General features: G+C 35.5%; 4 protein-coding genes across 7 annotated transcripts; 1 reads left to right on the forward strand and 3 right to left on the reverse strand.

Annotated features, from left to right (window-relative positions):
- Nucleotides 1–1,029: 1,029 nt before the first annotated feature.
- LOC112169931 (multiple myeloma tumor-associated protein 2 homolog) lies at nt 1,030–6,384 on the forward strand. 3 transcript variants are annotated; one of them, XM_040508204.1, is made up of 6 exons: nt 1,030–1,214; nt 1,753–1,908; nt 3,081–3,172; nt 3,944–4,033; nt 4,804–5,071; nt 5,790–6,384. In XM_040508204.1, the coding sequence occupies exons 3-6, from the start codon at nt 3,130–3,132 to the stop codon at nt 6,058–6,060; spliced, it is 672 nt and encodes a 223-aa protein (XP_040364138.1). In that variant the 5' UTR covers nt 1,030–1,214; nt 1,753–1,908; nt 3,081–3,129; the 3' UTR covers nt 6,061–6,384. The 3 variants fall into 3 exon arrangements, with proteins under 3 accessions (XP_040364138.1, XP_024162808.1, XP_040364139.1); XM_024307040.2 differs by lacking the exon at nt 1,753–1,908 and having other exon boundaries at nt 1,031–1,214; XM_040508205.1 differs by lacking the exons at nt 1,030–1,214; nt 1,753–1,908 and adding an exon at nt 2,619–2,760.
- Nucleotides 6,385–6,574: 190 nt separating this feature from the next.
- Nucleotides 6,575–16,950, reverse strand: LOC112169930 (probable sphingolipid transporter spinster homolog 2). 2 transcript variants are annotated; one of them, XM_024307038.2, is made up of 16 exons: nt 16,795–16,950; nt 16,245–16,376; nt 15,570–15,671; nt 14,170–14,274; nt 13,948–14,023; nt 11,944–12,018; nt 11,619–11,721; nt 11,477–11,542; nt 11,214–11,295; nt 10,167–10,264; nt 9,876–9,952; nt 9,597–9,710; nt 8,331–8,450; nt 7,946–8,074; nt 7,319–7,397; nt 6,575–6,920 (listed from the first exon to the last, which is right to left on the reverse strand). In XM_024307038.2, the coding sequence occupies exons 1-16, from the start codon at nt 16,845–16,847 to the stop codon at nt 6,787–6,789; spliced, it is 1,545 nt and encodes a 514-aa protein (XP_024162806.1). In that variant the 5' UTR covers nt 16,848–16,950; the 3' UTR covers nt 6,575–6,786. The 2 variants fall into 2 exon arrangements, with proteins under 2 accessions (XP_024162806.1, XP_024162807.1); XM_024307039.2 differs by lacking the exon at nt 11,944–12,018.
- Nucleotides 16,951–19,636: 2,686 nt separating this feature from the next.
- On the reverse strand, nt 19,637–20,398 carry LOC112171130. The gene has a single exon (XM_024308359.1). It carries the CDS (start codon nt 20,396–20,398, stop codon nt 19,637–19,639), a length of 762 nt encoding a protein of 253 aa, XP_024164127.1.
- Nucleotides 20,399–20,458: 60 nt separating this feature from the next.
- Nucleotides 20,459–20,974, reverse strand: LOC112171131. Its single transcript, XM_024308360.1, has one exon. It carries the CDS (start codon nt 20,972–20,974, stop codon nt 20,459–20,461), a length of 516 nt encoding a protein of 171 aa, XP_024164128.1.
- Between the last annotated feature and the right edge of the window lie 1,317 nt (nt 20,975–22,291).

Below are 22,291 nucleotides of genomic sequence, written 5' to 3' on the forward strand. Positions count from 1 at the left end.
AGAGGATTACAATGCATAGAATCTCAATCATACAAGGAAAGTAATTCTACATTGAATAGGATTCTAGATCCTTCTAATTAAATCCTATTACCACTAGGTCAAGTAACCTAGAGTTTGGGCTAAACACAAATTAGGTTTTCCTTGAATATTGATTAAGTTATTTTTGAAGAGTTTTTCTATTGGAACCTCCAAATTTACTCACTTGACCTCTATACTTTTTACACTTCTTATCAAATTTTCAAATACTAAATTTACTCACTAAACTTCCTCAAATAACCTCACTCATAAGATTTGCAAACAAATTATTATCTTTAAAATAAAAAATTTAATTATTTCAATGATTTAATCACTCTATAAATCTTAACTAAATATACATTTCTTAATCAAACTTGAGTTTCAAAAATTAATGTCTAATCAATAAGAAAATGTCATGAACTATTATGTTTTTAAAAATAATAAAAAAAAATTTCTATTTTAGCTGTGCAAAAAAAAATGAAGAAATCATTTGTTTTTCAATGTTTATTTTTTTTCTATATTGTTTGTACCACATGATTAATTATTTAAATATAATCATATTTTTAATTCTTATTAAATATATATGAATGCTTTAATGAGTATGTAGTGAAATTAGAAAATGAAAATAATAAGAAATACAATCTAATATTATTGAATTGGAAAGTCTACATAAAATAAATATAATATTTTTTGGTATAATTATTGTCTTTAATAGTTATTTTATAGTAGGTTATATACGTCATTTAATAATTCATAATGTAACGTCATTTAATAATTCATAATGTAACGAGGTCAAGTGAGCCGATTTGGAGGTCGCAATAAACACTCTTTATAAATGACCAAAGTGATAATTTTTCCCCTCAGTTTTTAGAGCTCTCTGTTTTTAGGATCATTTTAAATGCTTTTAAAAATTTAATTGACTTTGTTCAAAAAAAAAAATTTAATTGACTAAATTAATAGTGATATGTACACGTGTGCCAATTTGCACATTATGGCTTTTAAGTTTTAACCCCCATCGGAGCACCTTAATCCATCACAGCACCCACCTCAGATGCGAAAATCGATACCCACAGAATTAAACCGGAAACTCTGAGCCACCGAAATCGTTGCTCACAAATCAAAACCCCCCAGTTCGAAACCCTAACCCTCCAACCCAATCGATTCCGGCTTCCCGCTTCAATTCGACTCGGGCAATAAAGGTACGACTCTGCTTTTATATGATCAAATTACGCTTTGTGTTCAGATAATATTGATCTTTATTTTTAAGTTCAAGGCCGACTTGAGGATGTATATGTTGAGGACTAAGATAGCATTGTTGATGATGAAATTGTATTTTTATGTATCCTGAAAACCCTAAAATTATATATATGAAACTAAGAATTATGATGATATGTTGTTGTATGATCCCAAATTGGATTGATCACTTGAATCAACCTAAGCTACTGCTTTCTCATATCTGTTTGTGATTGTTGGCATTAGGGAGTCTGACTGGTTTCAGCATTACCAACACAGCCCCACCCAACCCCTCATTTGTGCCGATTGACCATACCACCCCCCTCCCATTCTAGTACCACCACCCAGTGTTGAGAGTATAAGGAAAGAATCCAGAAAACATTCCCATGTCTGCAACCATGGGAAAAAAACTTAATGATGAAACTAATGATCCTAACTTTTTTACTATGGCCATTTGTAATTATTGTGTACGGAGATGATAATTAACGACTAGCTGTCATTCAGGCATGTAGAGGGCGGTAGGGTTCCAGGCTTCAGCCCGGGGACAGGTACAGGATCCCAAGTAGGAAAAAAGTGTGGGACTTGCTACTTATCTAAGAAGGCTGAGGAAATGAGTTTGATGGCACAAAATTGTTAAATGCTGCCTTGAAGTTTCCCAAGGTCTTTGATAGGATGGCTAATGAGGATTTGTTTTACTTTAATTATTTTTGTGAGGTCTGGTAACAAAATTTACTGAGAAAGAATATTTTGATTAATTTATCGGTGTTGGTTATTACTTATTAGTAATGATTAAGACCAAAGTCTCTGTGTAAAGTTTTGTGCGCAAATTACATTGGCTGCCACAATTGTAATCATTGAAAAGTCAGGTCCAAACATAGTTGCTTTGTGGTTTATTAAAGTTATTTAGGTAAAATAATTTGAAATACTGTAAAGCTTTTGGAATTAAGATTCTTTGAAAGAAAAATATCATGAAGAAACTTGTTCATTATCACTTTTTTTTTTTCGATAGCACTTTTTTGAAACCATCTTCAGCTTTTATTTAACTTTATAATTCTTCTTCTTTTTTTTTGTTTGTTTTTTTTTTTTTTTGGTAAGCATAACTTTATAATTCTTTTGGCAGACTTTGACTGTTAATTCATATATTCTAAGTATGATGGACAGATACATGATTTTGGACGCGTATCCCGTACCCATACCAGAAACCCAGTATGGATACGGTTTGGAAACGCATGTATCTGTCTAGATACGTTTTGTTTTATAAATAGTCAGGATACGTGGGGTTATATTGGACTTTCTCAGCCAAAAAAAGCCAATAGTATAAACCTAAATCTAATCCCATCATGAAGAAGCTCGTTCTCTCTCTCTCTCTCTCTCTCTCTCTCTCTCTCTCTCGGGTGAAGGAGCCATCACTTGATCATCCCGAAAATCTGTGCAGCAACTTGGGATATACATCTGTTGGACATCTTTGGTTTATTCATAATCTCTCTCTTTTCAACAGTTGTTCAAGTTTGGGTAGGTTTTTATGGTTCAATCTTTGACTTGTTAATTTCTAGGTTGGGTATGCTATTCCTGATTGGGTATGTGATCTCTGGGAGATGTTTTAGGGTTACTTTCTGTGTGTCTTGTGTAAATTCACTGATACTCCTCTCACACACACAGATATATGTGTGTGTGTGTGTGTGTGCGCATTCATATATATATATATATATATATATTTGTATATATCTACTGAATGCATTGGGTTAGTTTCTTTCTTGGTGTCCTTTGCAATTCATATATGCTGTTGCTTCTGGTTGAGAAAATATTCTCACAAAATATTACAATGTTGGCAGATCCAAACACAGAAAGGGAGTTCTCTGCTCACGAGTTTAGAAATACAATATGTATCATCCTACTAGAGGTGGAGTTCGTGGTGGTCGAGATCGTAAGTCCTCCCTCCCTTGCTTTATTTCTACAGTCATTACACATTTTCTTCTCTACTGGGTCTTTCTCTTTCTTTTGTGCTCAAGTATTTTTGTTGATTGTGTTTGTTATCCCAGATTTTAGTTATTCATACTTTTCGTTTTTAGTTATTCATACTTTTCCTTTTTTAATGATTATACAGTTGTTTCTAAAATATGCATATGGAGAGATGTTTATTATGCATCAGTTTGTAGAGTCCAAGAGATATGAGCTTCTTTTTAGGTTTGTGACATGTTTTTTTAAGTCATTCATTACTTATACAGAACATAAATATGTGGAATACATACAAACGAGGAACTAGAAGAATTGAGAAAGAGAGAGGGGTGATAATAGAATAATGAAGAATAAGAGGGAGATGTTATGATGTGAATATTCAGTATTCAAGTCTACTCATTTACATTAAAGGATTAAACTAAGCCTGGTATATAATAGGCAGTCAAATCCCAACAAGTGAATACAAGCAGCAAAGAAAGTCATGCTCTACATTAGGAGTAAACCTTAATAGAGATTTAGTTAAGGAATCACAAATGTAATGCCCCAAGTAGTAGAATCCTAAATGAACATGAATGAACCATACTAGAGTTTCTATAATGATACTCTGTTGCATTTTTATGTGCATACTCATTGACATGATGAATAAACATGCATCTCTTGCAATTTAGGTGTGTACTGTTTGGAGGCTGTGCGACTTTTTTATGTTTTAACTGATTTGCTGCTTCTTTTGGCTCTACAGAGTTTAGTTGGGACGATGTTAAGGTCGACAAGCATCGTGAGAATTATCTTGGTCACAGTATCAAGGCCCCTGTTGGTCGATGGCAAAAAGGTGGGATCTTGATGTTATTTGAATTGTTATAGTTCTGTTCTTTCATTTTAACCATTCCACATGACGTATTTAATTTAATTTTTTGTTGGAAGGATAAACTGTCAAGTTTTTTGGGAAATCAATTGATGCCCCTCTTCATTTATTTATTTGTTTTTGTTGGAAAAGCTCTTTGATATACATTTTGAATTTTGTGACTAATTTTGTCAATAAAGTTATTGCCTTCCAATGTCAAGATGTCTTGTTGAATGTATCACTAATTCATTTTTGCCTTTTCATGTCGTTGTGAAATGTCGCATCTGACCTTACAGGAGATTAGTTGGCCTCCTTATGGGTTCCAACTCTCAAGGTGTCCAAGAGTCTAAAACATTCATTGTAGACCCTATATTCTTCACCCCTTTCAATATACTAGCCCCAAATCAGAGAAAGTTTAGTTATTTGAAAGACTTTATTCATCTCGTTATTTCATAATGGTTGGATGCCAAAAAGGATTTATTTGTTTGTAGGCTCTATATTCTTCATCCTTCAAAATCCTAGCCAAATGTGAAAAAGTTCAGTCATTTCAAATTATTGTACATTCTATGATTTTGGAAAGACCATTTTCAGCTCTTTATTTCAAACAAGTTAGATTCCAGAGAGGCCTTTTTTTTTCCTTTTTTTCATTTAAAAAAAATTATTAAATTTTTTTTTTCTGGATGATGAAACTTCTTTGTATTTTTTGCTTAAAGATCAAAAGGGAGTGTTGACCATTGTTCATTATACTGCTTCAATAGGTAAGGATCTTCACTGGTATAACAAAGACAAAAAAACATGGAGTGCCGAAATGGATGCTGCAAAAGATGAGATTAAAAGAATCAAGGAGGAAGAGGATCAGGCTATGAGGGAGGCTCTTGGCTTAGCTCCTAAGCGTGCAAACCGAGCTCAAGGTAATCGGCTTGATAAGCATGAGTTCTCAGAACTTGTGAAGCGAGGTTCTACGGCAGAGGACTTGGGTGAAGGGCATGCTGAAGCAGCACACGTACATGGTCTTGGTTTTTCAAGGTTGGTAACTAAAAATAAAAAGAAGTAATGTTGACTTGCATTCGTAGCTTTACAGCATTGCAGAACCACATCTGTCTTAATTTCTTCAGAAAATTAAGCCATAATGAAAGTTGACTGTCAATAATTAGAATATTAGATGATAGACTGTGAAAATAGATGAAACAGAAAGAGAATATATACATCAAATCATGAGGTTAGATGGGCATATATAATATCTATTAGCATTATGTAAACTTAGTTTGCTAGAAATGCTAAATGGAAAAGTTGACATGGGTTGAAGTTTGGACTTGGGAGGAAGAAATAGGAATAGGATGCAGGATCAAGCATAAAATATGAATCAATCTCAGACTTAAGTGGCAAGAATTGATCTTAATTTACTTTATGTTTTATGTGTACTAGCTCAAAAGCTTTGCTTTATCAAATTAGATAATCTATACTATGAAAAACTGGAAAAGGTCAAGTATGCCCCTTTTAATAATAACTATGGGGGGAATAAACAATGTCAACGTTTGAAGTGACATGTGCCACTCTGTCGTGCAACTGAAGTTTAGGAGGTTCAAACTCTATATTTGATATACCCTGCTGCCTGCTTTGTTGCATTCTCTGGGGTGTAATCTTTTTTGCAGTCATGTTTGTATTCCCTTCAGTGTTCATTGAGCGATCTGTTTTGATACATTTTTGTTTCCTTCATTTTTCACCATGTTATTTTTGTATGTAGAGCACCTGCCCCTTGGGATGATTCAACTTCTCTTCAACCTACAGTCAAGGGGGGTGCACCTGAAATGGGGGATATTCCTTTGCCTAAGCTTCCACCAAAAGAAAAAGTTGAAGAGGAGTCCGAGGATGAAAGCAGTCGAAGGAAAAGGAGGCGTGAGGAGAGGAAGCACGAGAAACATGAGAGGCGTGAGAAACGCGATAAGCATGAAAAACGGCATTCCTCAGATGAGAGAAAACATAGGAAAGACAAGGAGAAGAGGAGACATGCTTAGGACTTTGAATAATAAATGTTTGAGCATCGGAAGGCTGTGTGATCCATAACAACCTTTAATTGGATATGATTCTTTGTAGGTGACCAACTTCGTTTTAACTTGTGTGCTGCATCTGTATTGTCTTGTCTACTGGATGAAATTATTGTACTAGTCAGTGAACAACAATATTATGTCATCTGCAAGGAATAATGATTTGCGCGATCCAGTCCCCTGCGATACAGTACCGAGGCTTCAGGCCTTAGAATTATATAAATAATTGAAGGGTGTTAAATGAGTTGAAGACCATCAAAGTTATTGGATTTGAGCGATCGCTGCTCTTGGTAACCATATGGCTAGGAAGGTTGCTTTATTTGCAATGTCCATCATGTCATAGTATCGATTAGCATAACCAGCTGAGGTCGGTATGATCTTTTGTTTTGGTTTTTGTTTTCGTTTTATGTCTTTTTTTTTTTTTATAATAGTTATATTTAATTAAAAAACAGTACTTATTCAGAGAGTTGGGAAGTACAATGGATGGAGACAAAGCTTTGAAATTGAACTTTGGACCTTATGGATAATCTCTCTTTTTACAAGCATTGCAAGAATTAAAAAAATACAGTGTACACTGTCATTGTAGAAAGGAAAAAAGAAAAAGAATAAAAGAGTGAGAATTGCCCTTGGACATGGACTATATTTACATAATTTAAGGGATCTACTGGACAAGAAAACGCCTTACAAAGTTTTGTATTATGGTTCAGCAGCGGATTCAGTCGTTTCTGTCTTCGTCCCTTCAAGCAAAGGAGTTATGCTTGACCTTTCAGTTGTGGATATCTGATTCTCGCTTTCTTCATTAAATCTATCCACACTAGGCAGAAAAATTCCTGTGATGGTATACAAACAATGATTACACAAACTATTTCAGCCAGTATGGTCACTTTAGTGGTAGTGATGAGAGTGTCCATTCAATAATAAGCAACTTAATCAAAGGTCAAATGAGTGTTCTTGAGCCTATAGTTAGTGAGATACAGATTTCAAGAGGGTAAAATCTTGGATGATTCCATCAACATGATGGGAGTTGCCAAAGGTAACAGAAAGAAAGCAAATAATTTGTTTTGGCTCTTTTCTAGTGACCCGGATGTGGGCACGTATTGATATCAAGTGTCTTACTGGTACTAAAATGATGTCTCTACAATTACTGAAACGTCATTGCCATTAGTAACATGCTATTGTCACATGAATGACTCCCCTAGAATGTAACAAAATACTAACAAAAACTTACCTATAAACCATATACCAGCCGCTGGAATGAATATAGATGTTAGAATAAGAGCAGTCACCCTCCAATTGTTGATGCAATCCTACATCAGAAACAAAATAAATCAAAACATACTCAGCCATACAGTGAAACTCACGGTACATATTAGTGGTTGGTCCATAGTGTATAAGGCAGGTGAGTATCAGCACTGCTTATAATCAGAGAATATTTTTCTCAAACCAAGATATAAAAATAAGAGTTCACTCATTTATTACAGTTATGATCTGCCATCAAATGCAAAGACAGATTTGGATAATATATCCACATTAACAACGGCCACAATTCTACTCAAATATGTGAGCAGGAATTCAATAGAATTCAGTTGGAATTCAATAGAATTCAGTTTCATCATAAGGAATGGTAGTTTTGATTTTCACCATACAAATGCGTTTCAGTATTTCACTTTAAATCACTGCTTAACTACAACCAAAAATGAAAATCAAAGAATTACCATGTATACTTCGCAATCAGGTGAAAAGATAAACCTTGAATCTCTTAGTTCAGTTATTACTTCTCGCCAAGTTTTGAATACAGTACAGAATAGTCATATTAATGTGTTATATGCATGATAATGAAAATAGGGAGACTAACCTCGAGAACTCCGACAAGAGGTGAGGAAGGCACATCCCCAAAAAGATGAATAGAAACAGTAGACATGGCCATAGCTAGTGGTCTCATACTAGGTTTAACACAGTGCAGACAAATGTAATTTACAGGACCCTGCGAAGGGAAACATGGAAAGTCGGAGTAAGTATACCATAGTTCAGGCCATAAATGCATTATCGAGCCAATAACAGAGTAATAATCATAATGGTAACTACCATATAAGGTATTCCCGATTAAACCACTAATTTGACCCCAAAAAATATTAACAAATTAAACCATCAAGTGGAAATGAAAGTATGCACTAGCAGCGCAGGCAAATTCAACCAATTAATCAAAAAATACAAGACAATTTATTTTGACAGCTACATACCTGAGTTGCAAAGACAAGTAGTTCGCCAACTGCAAATAGAGCTAGGAAAGCATACATGTTTGAGAAGCAAAAGGCAGTGAAGCAAAATATTGCCCCAAAAAACGTAGCTGCTGAAAGAAGCTGCGACAACATCCAATATACATTTTGAGATGTGCAAGATACAAGAAAACAATATGGGATATAAAACATCAGCAAAAATTGCACAAAAAATGGTAGGCATCAACAATCATGTATGCCACAAAGTACAACTATATGCTGCACATCGCCGCCCATCTTATGGTATCCTAGTCTCAGACTGGTGTATGGCTGAAGAATACTATGGCTTCGTGAAGTTATTCATATCCCATAACTTCCTATTCTGGAAAAAGAAAAAGAAAACCAAAAAGACTATGGAAAAGAAAGATATGTATATCCTATAACTTGTTATCTCATAAAGTGGTAAAACAAAACATATGTGTGTTTTTCAAATGCTTAAAGCAGTGAATGCATTTCAAAGAAACAATTATCATCTTCCGCAAAATATCACCAAAGTTTCTAAACCAGCAAATGGCAGAAGAGCATCATTACTAAATCACAACAATATTATCTTTGTATTCCTCTTTTTGCTAAAGAAGATTATGGTATACCATCCGTGCTTGTCAAAGTCGTGATATTCATTTTTGTTTAGACTATTCCTCTGAAAACTTTTTTTCATGCCTCTTTCCTTAAAACACTGACTTCCTCTAATATGCATCTTTTCTCTTGCATGAGTGTGCATGGATGCATATTATTGTATGAATAGAAAACCTAAAAACTGATAAACAATTTTTTTGGTTCAGTACTATTCAGAAAAATATAGTTGATCAGATTGGAGAAACAATTAAAACAACCGGATTCACCCCTTATATGTGGGGGACTGCCACTAGAGGGATTACTGTTGAATATAACTTATGCTAAGAGGTTTGAATTACAAGGTTCCACTTCACGATTACCTACTTTGACACAATGTTAAGAGGTTTTTAAATTTTTTTATTTTTTATTTTAATTTTCTACCACTACTCCTTCAGCATTTCGTTATTGAGAAGGTGATTGAATTTAACAAAAACAAAAGTCGTGAACAAAACCCCAAGACCAACTAGAAATTTCAAAAGCCAATGGACTAGCTCAGTTTTACATGCACAGCAGTGAAGAGAAAAGAAAAGAAAAGAAAATAATGCATGCAGTAATTGGTAAACAACAGCATCAAGAATATTAAATCTGTCCTTATAAACACACATGAATACCTACCTTGAAAGCATTAGGGATACTGCTGGTCATGAAATCCAAAAGAAAGCCTCCTGCTACGGTACCCAATATTCCACACACAATTGTAATACCTCCAAATATCAAATCTGCATCAGTCTGCCAAAAGAGCATGAATTTAAAGCAGCATTACTGAGTTCATTGTGGTTCTATTTTCCAATCACTTAACATCCGTCACGACTATATGAAGAATTAAGGAAGAAAAGAAAAATCCTTATATTGAACAATACAAATCTCAATAGCAAATCCAATACAATTTCTTACCATATGATATATATTATAACCAGCCTTAGGCCCCCAATATGAGTACGCACCAATTACAAAGTTGTACGCTATGTAACCTAAGAATGAAAATTCAGAGTATTAAGCAAATTGGTATATATATATGAAGAAAAAAGAAAAAGAAATCATAAGAACTCAAATTAATAATCATTGAGTGTATTCTCCAGAATACATAGCTATAAAAGAAATTCTATGAGAAAATCACAATGAACTAATATATCAGATACAAAAGTTGAAATGTAAAGCAACTGGAAAAGAGGAAAGAAAAAGTACCTAGAACATTAACAACATAAACCTTCTCAATCAAAAGCACCTTCATATCTTTTGTAAACCTTGAAATTTGACCCTTTATTTTTGTTGCAAAGTTCACCCTGTAATAACATAAGATCCAAGGTGTCAAAATTCAAAATACATGTTCATGTTTGTGATACAGTGCTAGCACTTCCAAATATGAGGGTGTAGAATAATCACGGAAGAAATTATATAAAACCACCAGTTTGGCCAGATGGTCGCATGCACCCCTAACAGTCACATGCATCTCAGATTCATTGGACTGATGTTTTAAGGACACATGCATCTATAATTATTTGGTTGATTGCACTTTACATTGGGAAGGGTCAATATGATATTGAACATACATATCATTTCACTCAAGCAACTCAGTTTCATTTCTTACAAAAAAAATAAATAAATAAATAAAGCCTCAGCTCTCCCCAAGATTTGAAATATCTGCCTACTTATCCATTTTGCCCTAGATATTCCCCATCTTCCCAACAAAGACTCTTTCATTACTGATGTTCAGTCGACATATACTTAAATTTGAGTCCGGATATATCTATCATGGCTGATATTTTGAACCTTGGCTTTCTCTTGAGGATATCTTCTGACGAAACAAGCGGCGCCAAAAAAAAAAAAAAACCCGAGCAAGTTAGACATTCAATAAAACTAACTTAAATTAATTAACTTGTAAGTTTATTCTCACCTGAATCCAAAAACATTTATCACCCCACAAGTCAGGGTAGACTGTATGATGACTTTACTAGACTACAGATAGAATCCAATCCATCAGTTCTATAAAGTCTCCAGTGCTTCTTTGTTTGTGCAAAGATGCAAAAGAAGAGCTATTCAATTGACAAGTTCTCAGAAACTACATTTGGCTAATTTCCATGGAAATATTCTGTGTTGACAACTATGATAATCAACTGTAGAAGCCATACATCGGTAAGCCATACAGTTCCTACTAAGTGAGCAAACGACTATACATACACGTATATACACATGTACAAACAAAAGTATATGCCTTGGGATAAGTGACCTCACTCATTCTGTTTATGTATGGTAGAATATTTGACATCTCCCTCCACTGGAAACAAACCATCTTTACCATTCGAAACGCCTGAATCTGTGCATTGAATGTTGAAACAAGATTAGCAATGTCCACGGAAACAAATATATATCATAAAAAAATTATTACTCAAAAAGGTCTAAAAAAAAAATTGAACACATAAAATAAGCATTAAAATGGTTTCCTAAACAGAAAGGTACAAACAGTCTGCAAATATTGCGTATACTGCAAATATCACCTTGAACTTCTGAGACACCCGTCTCCATCCCTGTCAGCACTTCTTTTGATTCAGCAGGCATAAAACCTGCAATCACAAATTGCTTTAGTAATGACAGTCAAAAAGTTACTGGATCAGACTGATTCAATGAATAAAAGTACACCTTTAAGCTGCAAAGGCTTCATGACAAACCCTAGAATAGCAAACGGAAGCATCAGGATTGCCTCCCCCCAGAATGCAAAACGCCAATTGGTATAACTTCCCACCTATATAGAAAATGACAGATAATGTAAGCTTATCAGGGCTAGGAAACAGTATGAATATGGGAATCAGTGAAGAACATCAAAGAGAAAGAAAATTCAATTGTAGTTGAAACATTTAGGTTTTTGGGATCTAGGCATTTTTCAGCTGACCAAGGGACTACTTATTCCTAAGGGGACTCTTAATCCTTATACATAAATTATACAGCAATTGGGTATAACACTTACCAACCCACCATATACATAACCAAGTGCATATCCAGATGGTATGCACATATAGAATATTGCAAGCCACACAGTTTTCTGAGATAAAAGACATAGTATAAGTCAGTTGAAAAGCAATGAGGTGGCTATAGTAACAAAAATATTTGAATGATGGGTACAAAAATATTTGAATGATGGGTTAAGGGAAAGTAAAGAAAAGTAGACCAACGACTAAGAACATATACTAAAAGTTTAACAAAGCCATTACTCCTATCAAATGAACCAAAGATGACTCCATCAATTAGCACTTCAACTTGATTAGAAGCTGATCACCTGATCCTAATATGCTCTACAATACACTTGTATGGCATCAAGAATCATAGCTACCATACTTATTAAGAAAAACTCAAATACACCCAAAATTAAGAAAAATTAACACACACTTAAAAAGTGAGGCACCCACCTATTGATGAAGGAATGAAAGTTTGGGATTACATTTAGACTCCATATTACAGTTAGATATTAAAATACTACCTGGAGCATTTTTAACACAATGAGAAGCCATTTTCTTAAAAATACTGCTAGGTGAACCATTTTTTTAGGTACCAAACCAACTTATGTGGCAGCTGATGTCGCATAGCTGCATCACTTAAGGTTTCTGAGTTGTCTGATTGTTAATGTGCCTATGCCATATCAGCTGGTTTCTAGTGATAGATAAGAAGATGTTTTCACCTAGCATTACTCTTTTCCTTTAAAGGGCGATCCTCACAAAATTGTACTTCATTACTAGTTAAATTACATGTTTACTATTTTGCTCTGGCAGGTTTTTGGGTTTTATAGATGGAGTGCAATTGAAGAATCAAGTAAGATTATTAGGGGCTGGGACTGAAAGAGTTTTGAACTGAGTGCAATATTAGTCTGCATTTTACTGATTTCTTTCAGGAAAATTCCATCTACAAGATTTGAAGAACTTTCTGTAGGAGATGACTAAAAAGGAACTTCCTATGTCTGAGCAAATACAGTGAACAATTTCTAAAAGTTGCAGTGTTGCTTTAAAACAGTATAGTCTGAACTATGAAAGCAAATGAGGCATCTAGTTATCTTCTCAAAACATTTTCCTGGCTTGCATGAGAAATGATAATGAACCTGCTAAATCATTATGGTTCAAGGTCCTGAACAACAAAAACAATCACTGGTAAAATATCTATCCAACTGGAAATGGAGCTTGCAGCTCTGTTCCGAGGCTATGAGCTCTGGCCAAGTGTTGCTTAGCCCATCATTCATCCAAGCTCAATCATATGTTGTAACATTCTAATAATTTAAGCTGCAATATTACGACATAGAATTTTATTGTGTTCCTCTTCATATCCTGACTTTTGTTCCTTCCTCTTCTTCAATTAAGTTTAAAATTTCACAGTAATAATACCAACTCAAAGAATTGACTCCAACCATCCTTGATCTAAAATATAAATGCTCATTGGCTGGCACAGTGCATGAAAGCACTTTATTATGGAGGAGTAATGAGATTCCCTGAAGCAAAATACATCACCAAGGGATGCCTTTCCTTTTCCAGAACTAACAATTTTATATGAGCCATCTTAGATTTTAAATCAACCATTCCTATTCAGAAATCATTTGCCTTATTATTCTTAAGAATCATGCACAAACCTTCAAAAACCTATAAAACCAAGCATTTTAGAGTTTATCTACGTCATTCTAAAATGAAAATATAAGAATTTTAGCACATCAGAGAATGTCGAAGCATTACAGAGAACTAGCAATGATCAGGGAGGGAGTGAACAGAATCCACAAGTGTTGAGATATTTCAAATAAAGTGCAAGATATGTTATGTTACCTAGAACTATACTAGCTCTTAGCCTCATTGTTCCACTGCCGCGTATTGCCCAAGGCCCCAAACAATAGAATAATAATGATTTTAATAACTTAAATTAATTGGTGGAAGCGTGATTACCTAAGATCAAACAAATCTAAAGGATAGGTATAATATGAAATGAAAAAAAATAGTACCTGAGCAGCTGGGGCATTATCATCAATGAACGGAGCTGCAAGACTAATAAATGAAGCCTCGCCAACACCAACTAGCCTTTTGAGAAAGAATATGCATTAAAACAAGCATGATTGACCAACATACTTACAAACATTACCTCCCACAACTAGATTATTCAAAATCAAAAGAGCAAGATATTTCCAGGTGGTGTTGATCAAGAAAACAAGGATAAAGTCACTTACATGCGGCAGATGGTAATGGACCAGAAGTTGAATGAAAGACCACAACCAACTACAGCAAAAGTCCAAACTGACAATCCAACTCCAATGAGCCTAAATGGATTCACACTGCAAAATTTGATAATACATAAATAAAATAAGAAATCACAGAAAAAATTATTTTATTTTATCAAGAGAAAGTGAAAATTTTATTAAGAAAATAGAATCCACATTGAAAGAATAATCAGCAATAAAAATTACTCTATGCCCATATCTTTCTTTGAATTGATAAGAGACAAAAAAAATTGGAATAAACAGGAACCTCTACAGCTCAGTGGACAAGAATCTGCTGATAGCATTTCCTCAAAAAGCCAGCAAAGGTAAAAAAAAAAAAAAAAATGAAGCCCATAAACTGTCCAGAAGGGGACTGTCCCACAGGGATCCAGCTCATCCCCCTCAAATTCTCAAAAACTATTTTGGTTCTCTCCATCCAAATGACCCGAACACGGGCATTGCAGCACATCTCTCTAGAACAGACCCATTCTTTCCCTCCAAAACAACTGTAGCTTTAAAACAATAAAGTAAAAATCAGCTGGAATGTCCCAGCTCACTTTGGATTACCTAATCATCCTTCTCCAAAAAGCTAAAGCAACCAGACCATACAGGGGAGATATTACAATAAAAATAACACAAACTTCCAATATAATATCCCTTCACCAATGCACTGCAACTTTCCAACTTAATAGTAAAGCTGATATGCCTAACCTTTACAGCAACTAACACTCAAAAAAAGAGAGAAAGAACTGAGTTGATCACTTGATCCTAAAGCTAATTCATGGCACAATAACCCAAAGATCAAACACTAGCCTGCAACTCTAAAGCTTTTAGCTTAGTCGCCTCTTTTTATAACCTAAACCGTATACTTACATATTAGGAAGCACCCAACTTCCATGGGTTTCCTTGAAAAGAAAAGGGCAAAAAAAAAAAAAAAAATCCCATTGGCATGGCAGGCTAATGACCTGCAAGAGAACACATATAGAATTTTTTTTTTTCACCAATTTTCTTGTCGGGTAACTTTGGTAAAAAATTATTTTATGCAGATCCTTTGGAAGAGAGTTCCACTGGCCATTTTGGTGTATCTGGTTAGAGAGAAGCTGAAAAGCTTCCATTTGGAAGCCATGTGCTACAGGATAAATCATTATGGGCTTTATTTCACTGGAATATAAAGGGATTTCTATTATTGTCCTCCTAGTTTTGTTTTTACACACTTTATCTTCTAACTTGGTGCGCACCTATTGTCCAATCCAATTGTTCACTTGCAAAAAATATATAAATAAACAAATAAATAATACATTTTTGCATTGAGATGTCATCTTCAAAATTATGCACCACCATATAGGCTAATGCATTAGATGATTAAGTACCTCTTTGCTAATGAAGCAAAAATCGGAGAAGCCACCAGAAGTCCAACCATAAAAGCGGATGATAGGCATCCATCTTCAAAATTGCTCAAGTCAAAATCCCCCCTACATACAATAGGAAAGTAAGGAATCCATTTATCATATCTATGAAGTACACACAAAAAAAAAGGGCCTAAAAAGAACAAAAACTAATAACTAAAAGAACAGATATTAATAATCTGTATATAATATCTTATTCCCAAGGAAATGTTGGGAAGTTTAAGCCAAGATTATACAGAAGTAAGAGATTCATCTCTGAGACGTTGCAAGCTTCATGTAAACCCTGAAGACAAACCATACAGCGGTGCAAATATGAATAAAACATTCCCACATAGCCATCTCACCCTCCAAGTACCAAACAAGGGTCCAGTTAGTGGATACTTTACACATGCCAGATCAATGTGCATGAGCATCAATCATAGAACAATTGTACCACTTAGGAAGCTGATGAACTCTTTATATCAATAACAACATACCAAGACAGACACAATATCTATTTCTTATGAAACCACATGACGTTCCTATGGCGCGATACCTCAGCGTAATTGTATTAGCAAACACGAATTCAGCAAAAGGAATCAAATTACACACGGACTCACTCGAATTGAAAAGCCAGAGAAGCATGGAAATAATTCTTACTGTATGCCGGTGCCAGATGTGCACGTACCACCCTCTGTACAAGTTCCCAGACTCCCATTCACACCATTGCTTGCAATTGCTCCTCGGTCCACATAATTTATCAAGTTAATCACACAAAATACAACAAGTAACCTGCAATGACAATATAAGATCATTCAATACAAGCCTTTGAAGTCGATCATTCAAATGAAACTCAACTCAACCAAGCTCAGAGTTAAAACAAATTAATCATAACTAACTCCATAGCCTTCACTTACATGATACATCTACTAATTTAGCATCTTCTAATCAAAAGAACAACATAGAGCCCACCAGAAAAAAAAGAAAAAAAAAGTTTGCTAATTTGGTTTGTGATAAAAGTAGAGGAAAACAGAAAGCTCAACTCTAACACTGGGAATTCAAACTAAGAAAGCCAAATTACTCTACTCCTCTCCAATCGCGGTACAAATTGTGGGTCTTTTTCCATACCCAAGCAACAAAAAGAGAAAAGTCAAAAACTTTGTCAGGAATCAAAGACGCGGCGGACCCAAAAACGAAGTCGGAATCTTACTTCTTGGGAGAAAACCATGAAGGCTGAAGAGGTGCGATTGAAGAAACGATCATGACTGTCTCTGCCCAAAGAGAAAGGCTTGGCTTCTTCGCTGGTCTTTATTGGTAGTTAGCTCCTGAAAGTCTTTGCTTCCTCTTGTTATTAGTGTTACTTCAAAGTTCAAACAAAATTAACAAATTGTCAAAAATTATTTTTACCCAATTTGGAATGGTAGGTGTCTTGGGAGTTATTTTTCTTTTGCCTATGATTTGATTGGATTATTTTTCACCAAACGGTGTTTGAACATCGAGGATTTTTAAGATGGTATCTGGACTTTCAAAATTATAAATGTGATACATGAACTCAATTTTTCTTGTCAACGTCATAATAATTACGTTAGTGATCCGTTAAACTGAAACACGTGATAGGCATGTGATTTAATTTTCAAGGATAAAATAGTTTTCTTATATCAATTTATTAAAAAAATAATAATAATAAAACAATTGAAAAATTCTTCAACTTTTTTATATTCGGGTAAAAATCCATGAAATTTTGTTTCAAAAAAAAAAAATCCATGAAATTTCATACTCATCTAGAGTTGAAATCAAATTCGCAACAGAGAGAGTTGCTCGAAGATCTTCCCAATGTGACCCGATCTTCCCAAATTCACAATAGACTGACTAAAACCCTCATTGTCTCTCTGGCTTCACAATTGCAATCCACACCTACCCTTTCTAGGTTTTTCTCCTAACCAAATTTATACTGTGACTTATTTTCATGGGTTTTTGTCTATTTACCCCATTTCTAGGGATTTTTTTTTCACTTACCCCATTAAGTTTTTTTAATTCCCTCTTACCCAAAACACTCTAAGGAGGTCTTCCCTAAGGGCATCTCCAACGGCTGAGGATGTGGAGCCATTTTGGCGATTGAGCCAAAAGCTGAGTCAAAATGACTCAACTTTGAAGAACGAAAGCCAAAGCTGGGAGGGAAGAGAAACGGCGGGCCCCGGCTGCATGTGCTGCAATTGCAGCTGAAGAAGATGACGCGCCAGAGGGAGAAGACGGAAGGGACTCGCGGAAGACGACAAAATAACGGCACAGTAGTGGCTGACGCGCGAGACACGCGCTGGAGATGTAGCCGACACATGGGGCCCGGCTGTGCAGAACGGGCGGAAGTCTTCCAACGGTAAGAAATCTAACGGCCCAGATTCAACTTCATTAATTCTATTTAAAATTAAAGGCCCAGATTAAATCTTTCTAAACATAAAAAAGTTTATATATATATATATATATATATACACTGAATATCCAATCTGACGGTTCAAAAAATTGTATGGATTAAAATCAACGGTTAATAATAAAGTAAATGTGTTTTAAACCCAAAAAAAAATTGAAAAAATAAAAGAAAATTTTCTAAAAAATCAGAAAAAAGTTTTTTGCCCGTTGGAACAGTAACTTTAACAAATTCTATAAATACCAACATTCTTCTTCATAATTTTTCACTCCAAAACATCTCCAATCTCATCCAAACTTCATTCTTTTTCACCATTGTTCTTCATCTAGCTAGCTTTCATTGTTCTTCATCTAGCTAGCTTTCAATTTTTTTAGAAGATGCCTAACCCAAGACAAGAGTGTTGGAAGGATGCCGAAGATATAGCCTTGTGCATAGCTGTAGTTACCGTTGGTGAAGACGGCTCTAAGGGTACTAGTCAAGAGAAAAAAAATTGTGGGAGCGTATACATGAAGTATACAAGACTTGCAAGCCTGCCAGAGGCGTGGTTAGATTGGGAGGAGGGTGTGACGGTCGTTGGAAAAAGATTAGACCGGCATGCGCTCGATGGCGTCAAGCTCTTAACAAAGCGGCACTTCTTCGAGGAAGTGGTGATAATGCCACCGTCGAGGTAATCATCCTTATTCTTGACGTTTAATTTTACCGTTATTTTAGCATATTATGTATATTGACTTTCGTATAAATATATATAGTACATGATTAATATCTTCTTATTTATAGGAATTACAAGCTAAGTCAATATATCGTACCTTAACTAAAGAAGAGGAGTTTACGTTTCAACATTGTTGGCCAATATTAAAGGATACAAAAAAGTTTAGCAATCCTCCGGGCATGAATGTTGGTAGCTCAAGTTTTCCTACCTCTATCAACTTAGAGGACGACAGCAGCCCAAGCTCTTCAAATGTGCATGCACGCCCCCCAGGTCAAAAAGCTCAGAAGGCTGCTAAGAAAAAATCCAGGCAAGACGAAATAGGTGAACTCTTATTGCAAATGCAAAGGATTGCAGACCAAGGAGAGTGTGATTTCGAATACAGGCTGCGACTCAGGGAAGAGACTAGATTAGTTGAGCAGCATGCGGATGATGCTCGCACAATGACAGTGGATCCGTCAATTTTCACACAAAAAAAAAGGAGTTATTGGGAGAGGAAGCAAGCACAGATTATTGAGAGGGAGGAACAAAGCTCTAGTGCTGGTGCATTTCGTCAACCCTCCTTTTCTCCTGAAGAAAATACACCACATAGTGAAGATGACTCTAACTTGGACCTCTATGTGCCAGTTCAAGAGACTCAATGGATGGGGAGAAATTAGAAATATTTTATTGGTTGTACTTTTTCACTTATGTTTTTCAATTATGAAATAAAATTGTTGCTTTATTTTATAGTTAACAAATAAAAACAAAAACTTGTTTTTATCTCACTTTTATTCATAACAATAAAACACACTGCATTACAAAAGCATAAACACACTAACAATAAAATAAAACCACACAACATTATAAAGCATAAACACACAAACAATCAAACCACACAATGGCCACATTGCCAATTATTGAAAGCGTGAAAATACAATCTCTTCATCTGCGGTTCCGCTTTGCTTGCAGCTTTATGTTCCAGAGGTGATTAACCAAATATCCTTGAAGGACTCTATGCACAATTGGGCATCTAACCCCTTGGTAACGGGTCATGAACTCCTCAAGTTCAGGACGGTTGCGCTCAACCTCATGATCATCCTCATACCTCTCATATATTTGTGCTTTCCTTGGTCTGGTGGGGATATCATCGAGGTCAATAGACGAATCTTCATCTTCTTCACGCTCATCATCGATAATCATGTTGTGCAAAATAATGTAGGTCATCATGATGTATTGGAGATCCTCTCTATCCCATCCACGGGCGGGTCCTCTTACTATTGCAAAACGAGCTTGCAGAATGCCAAAAGCCCTCTCCACGTCTTTTCTGTATGACTCCTGCATCTTTGTAAAATGAGCTTGCTCTGGCGTAATTGGATTTCTAATTGCTTTCACAAAAGATCCCCATTTAGGGTAGATCCCATCGACTAGGTAGTAGCATTGGCCATATTCTCTAGCACCTACATGGTACGAAACTCGAGGAGTCTCACCTGTGCATATTTCATTGAATAATGGAGACATTCCAAGTACATTAATATCATTAAGGGAACCTGGAAGTCCGAAATAGGCGTGCCAAATCCAAGCATCGTATGATGCGACTGCCTCCAGAATGATTGTGGGTTTTCCCTTATAACCAGTGAAGTGCCCTTGCCATGAGGTTGGGCAGTTTTTCCACTGCCAATGCATACAATCGAGACTTCCCACCATTTCGGGGAACCCCCTTTTGTCGACAACATCGAGCAACCGCTGCAAATCTGCCGGAGTTGGTCAACGAAGGTAATGATCGTGGTACACATTCCAGATTGCTCTAGTAAAGTGCGACAAGATCTCCAAAGCTATAGATTCAGCTACGTCTAGAAACTCATCACACATGTCGGCCGGAAGCCCGTAAGCAAGCATCCTCATAACACAAGTCAGCTTTTGTTCGGTAGACAAATCAACTCTGCCTGATGCATCATCAGTTTGCACGAAGTACGGATCGTGGTTGGCGACATCATGCATCATTTGGTCAAACACATGAGGTCGCATTCTGTACCTTCTGCGAAATACACCGCCCTGGAACCTACACAGCGAAGTGAAGTATAGAGCTTTCAGTCGTCGATCCATAGCTTCTCGATCTCTTGCGATGTATTGGCGCCTAGGCTGTGAACCACCCCACTGTGATTCTTCCTCTTGGATCCTCAAGATATGAGAGGAAGCTGCCTGCATCACCAGGGCTCTTTGACGATTTCTTGTAATTGCATCTTCTTCCTCTTGCATCAGTAATTTCCGGAACCTATTCATTGCAACAAGGAACCAAAAATATAAAATGAAAAGGAAGTTCAGAATTTCTAAGCTTCTGAAATGAGAAGAGATGTGTTTGTGAATTGGTGAGCTATGATGGAGTGAATGACTCCGTATTTATGGAGGGTTGGAAAAGGATATCTGAAGATAGGATATGACACGTGGCAGATAAAAATCAAAAACGTAATCTAACTAGCCTTTCAACGACTGACACGTGGCACTAAAATCGGTAATAAAGTTGAGATAGAAAATCTTATCTTATCACGTGGTAAATAAAATCTCAACCGAGATAGAGATAAGATATCGGATCCGAATAGCATTGACACATGACACGAATATATAGATTCCCAAAAATAAAAAAAACGAAGGTAATTTTTTTAATCAATTAATGACGATAAATTATATAACATAATTATGTATGATATATAAATTCATATTGTAGTTAATTAATTCTCTAAAATGATTAATTTAATAAATGACTTTGGCTTTTGACTAAACATGGTTGGAGATGGAAAAATTGAATGAATAGTGATGACACTAGGGGAGTCAAATTTTGCATATGGCTTTGGCTTATGACTAAATGGTTGGAGATGCTCTAATACCCCATTAAGATTTATTTTTTTAAAATTTTTTTTAATACCATTTTACCCTCACCCTTTTGTTACTTAGAGAGAGAGAAAATGGAAGAGAGAGAAACCATAGGAGGCTTCGCCGGAGCCGGTCGCCGGATTCCGACCAACTTTCGCCGGATTCCGATTACCAACCGCCGCCCACCGGAATTTTCTGAAAACCTCTATTGCTCCCAATAGACGTCTATTGCCCCCAATAGAACTTTTGATTGTCCGAATGTGAACTAATCTTGATAAAATTAAACAGATAAAACTTTGATTAAAAAAAATGAAGAGATTATATCAATTCAAAACATCTATTGCCCCTCAATAGATCCCTCCAATAGACGTCTATTGCCCTCCAATGAATGTTTTATTAGGGCAATAAAATCAATAAAACTTGGACATTAGCTCCTTCCTAATCTCTCTAAAATTAATCATCATATTTTAATTACTTTAAAATATATATGGTTGAAAACATGCAATATCACAATTCATATCAAACTGATATAGTACTTAAAAAATGTATGGATAGCTTTACAATCTATGATAAAAAAACAATAGAAAAATGAATATGTTTTAGGGAATCAGAAATTGAGAGAAAATTGCAGTGTATTCTCCTTGATAATACGGGCCTCTTTATATAGAGGATTACAATGCATAGAATCTGAATCATACAAGGAAAGGTAATCATACATTGAATAGGAAT

This window comes from Rosa chinensis, chromosome 6 (assembly GCF_002994745.2).
Source record: "Rosa chinensis cultivar Old Blush chromosome 6, RchiOBHm-V2, whole genome shotgun sequence".
Classification (NCBI taxonomy): Eukaryota; Viridiplantae; Streptophyta; class Magnoliopsida; order Rosales; family Rosaceae; genus Rosa; species Rosa chinensis.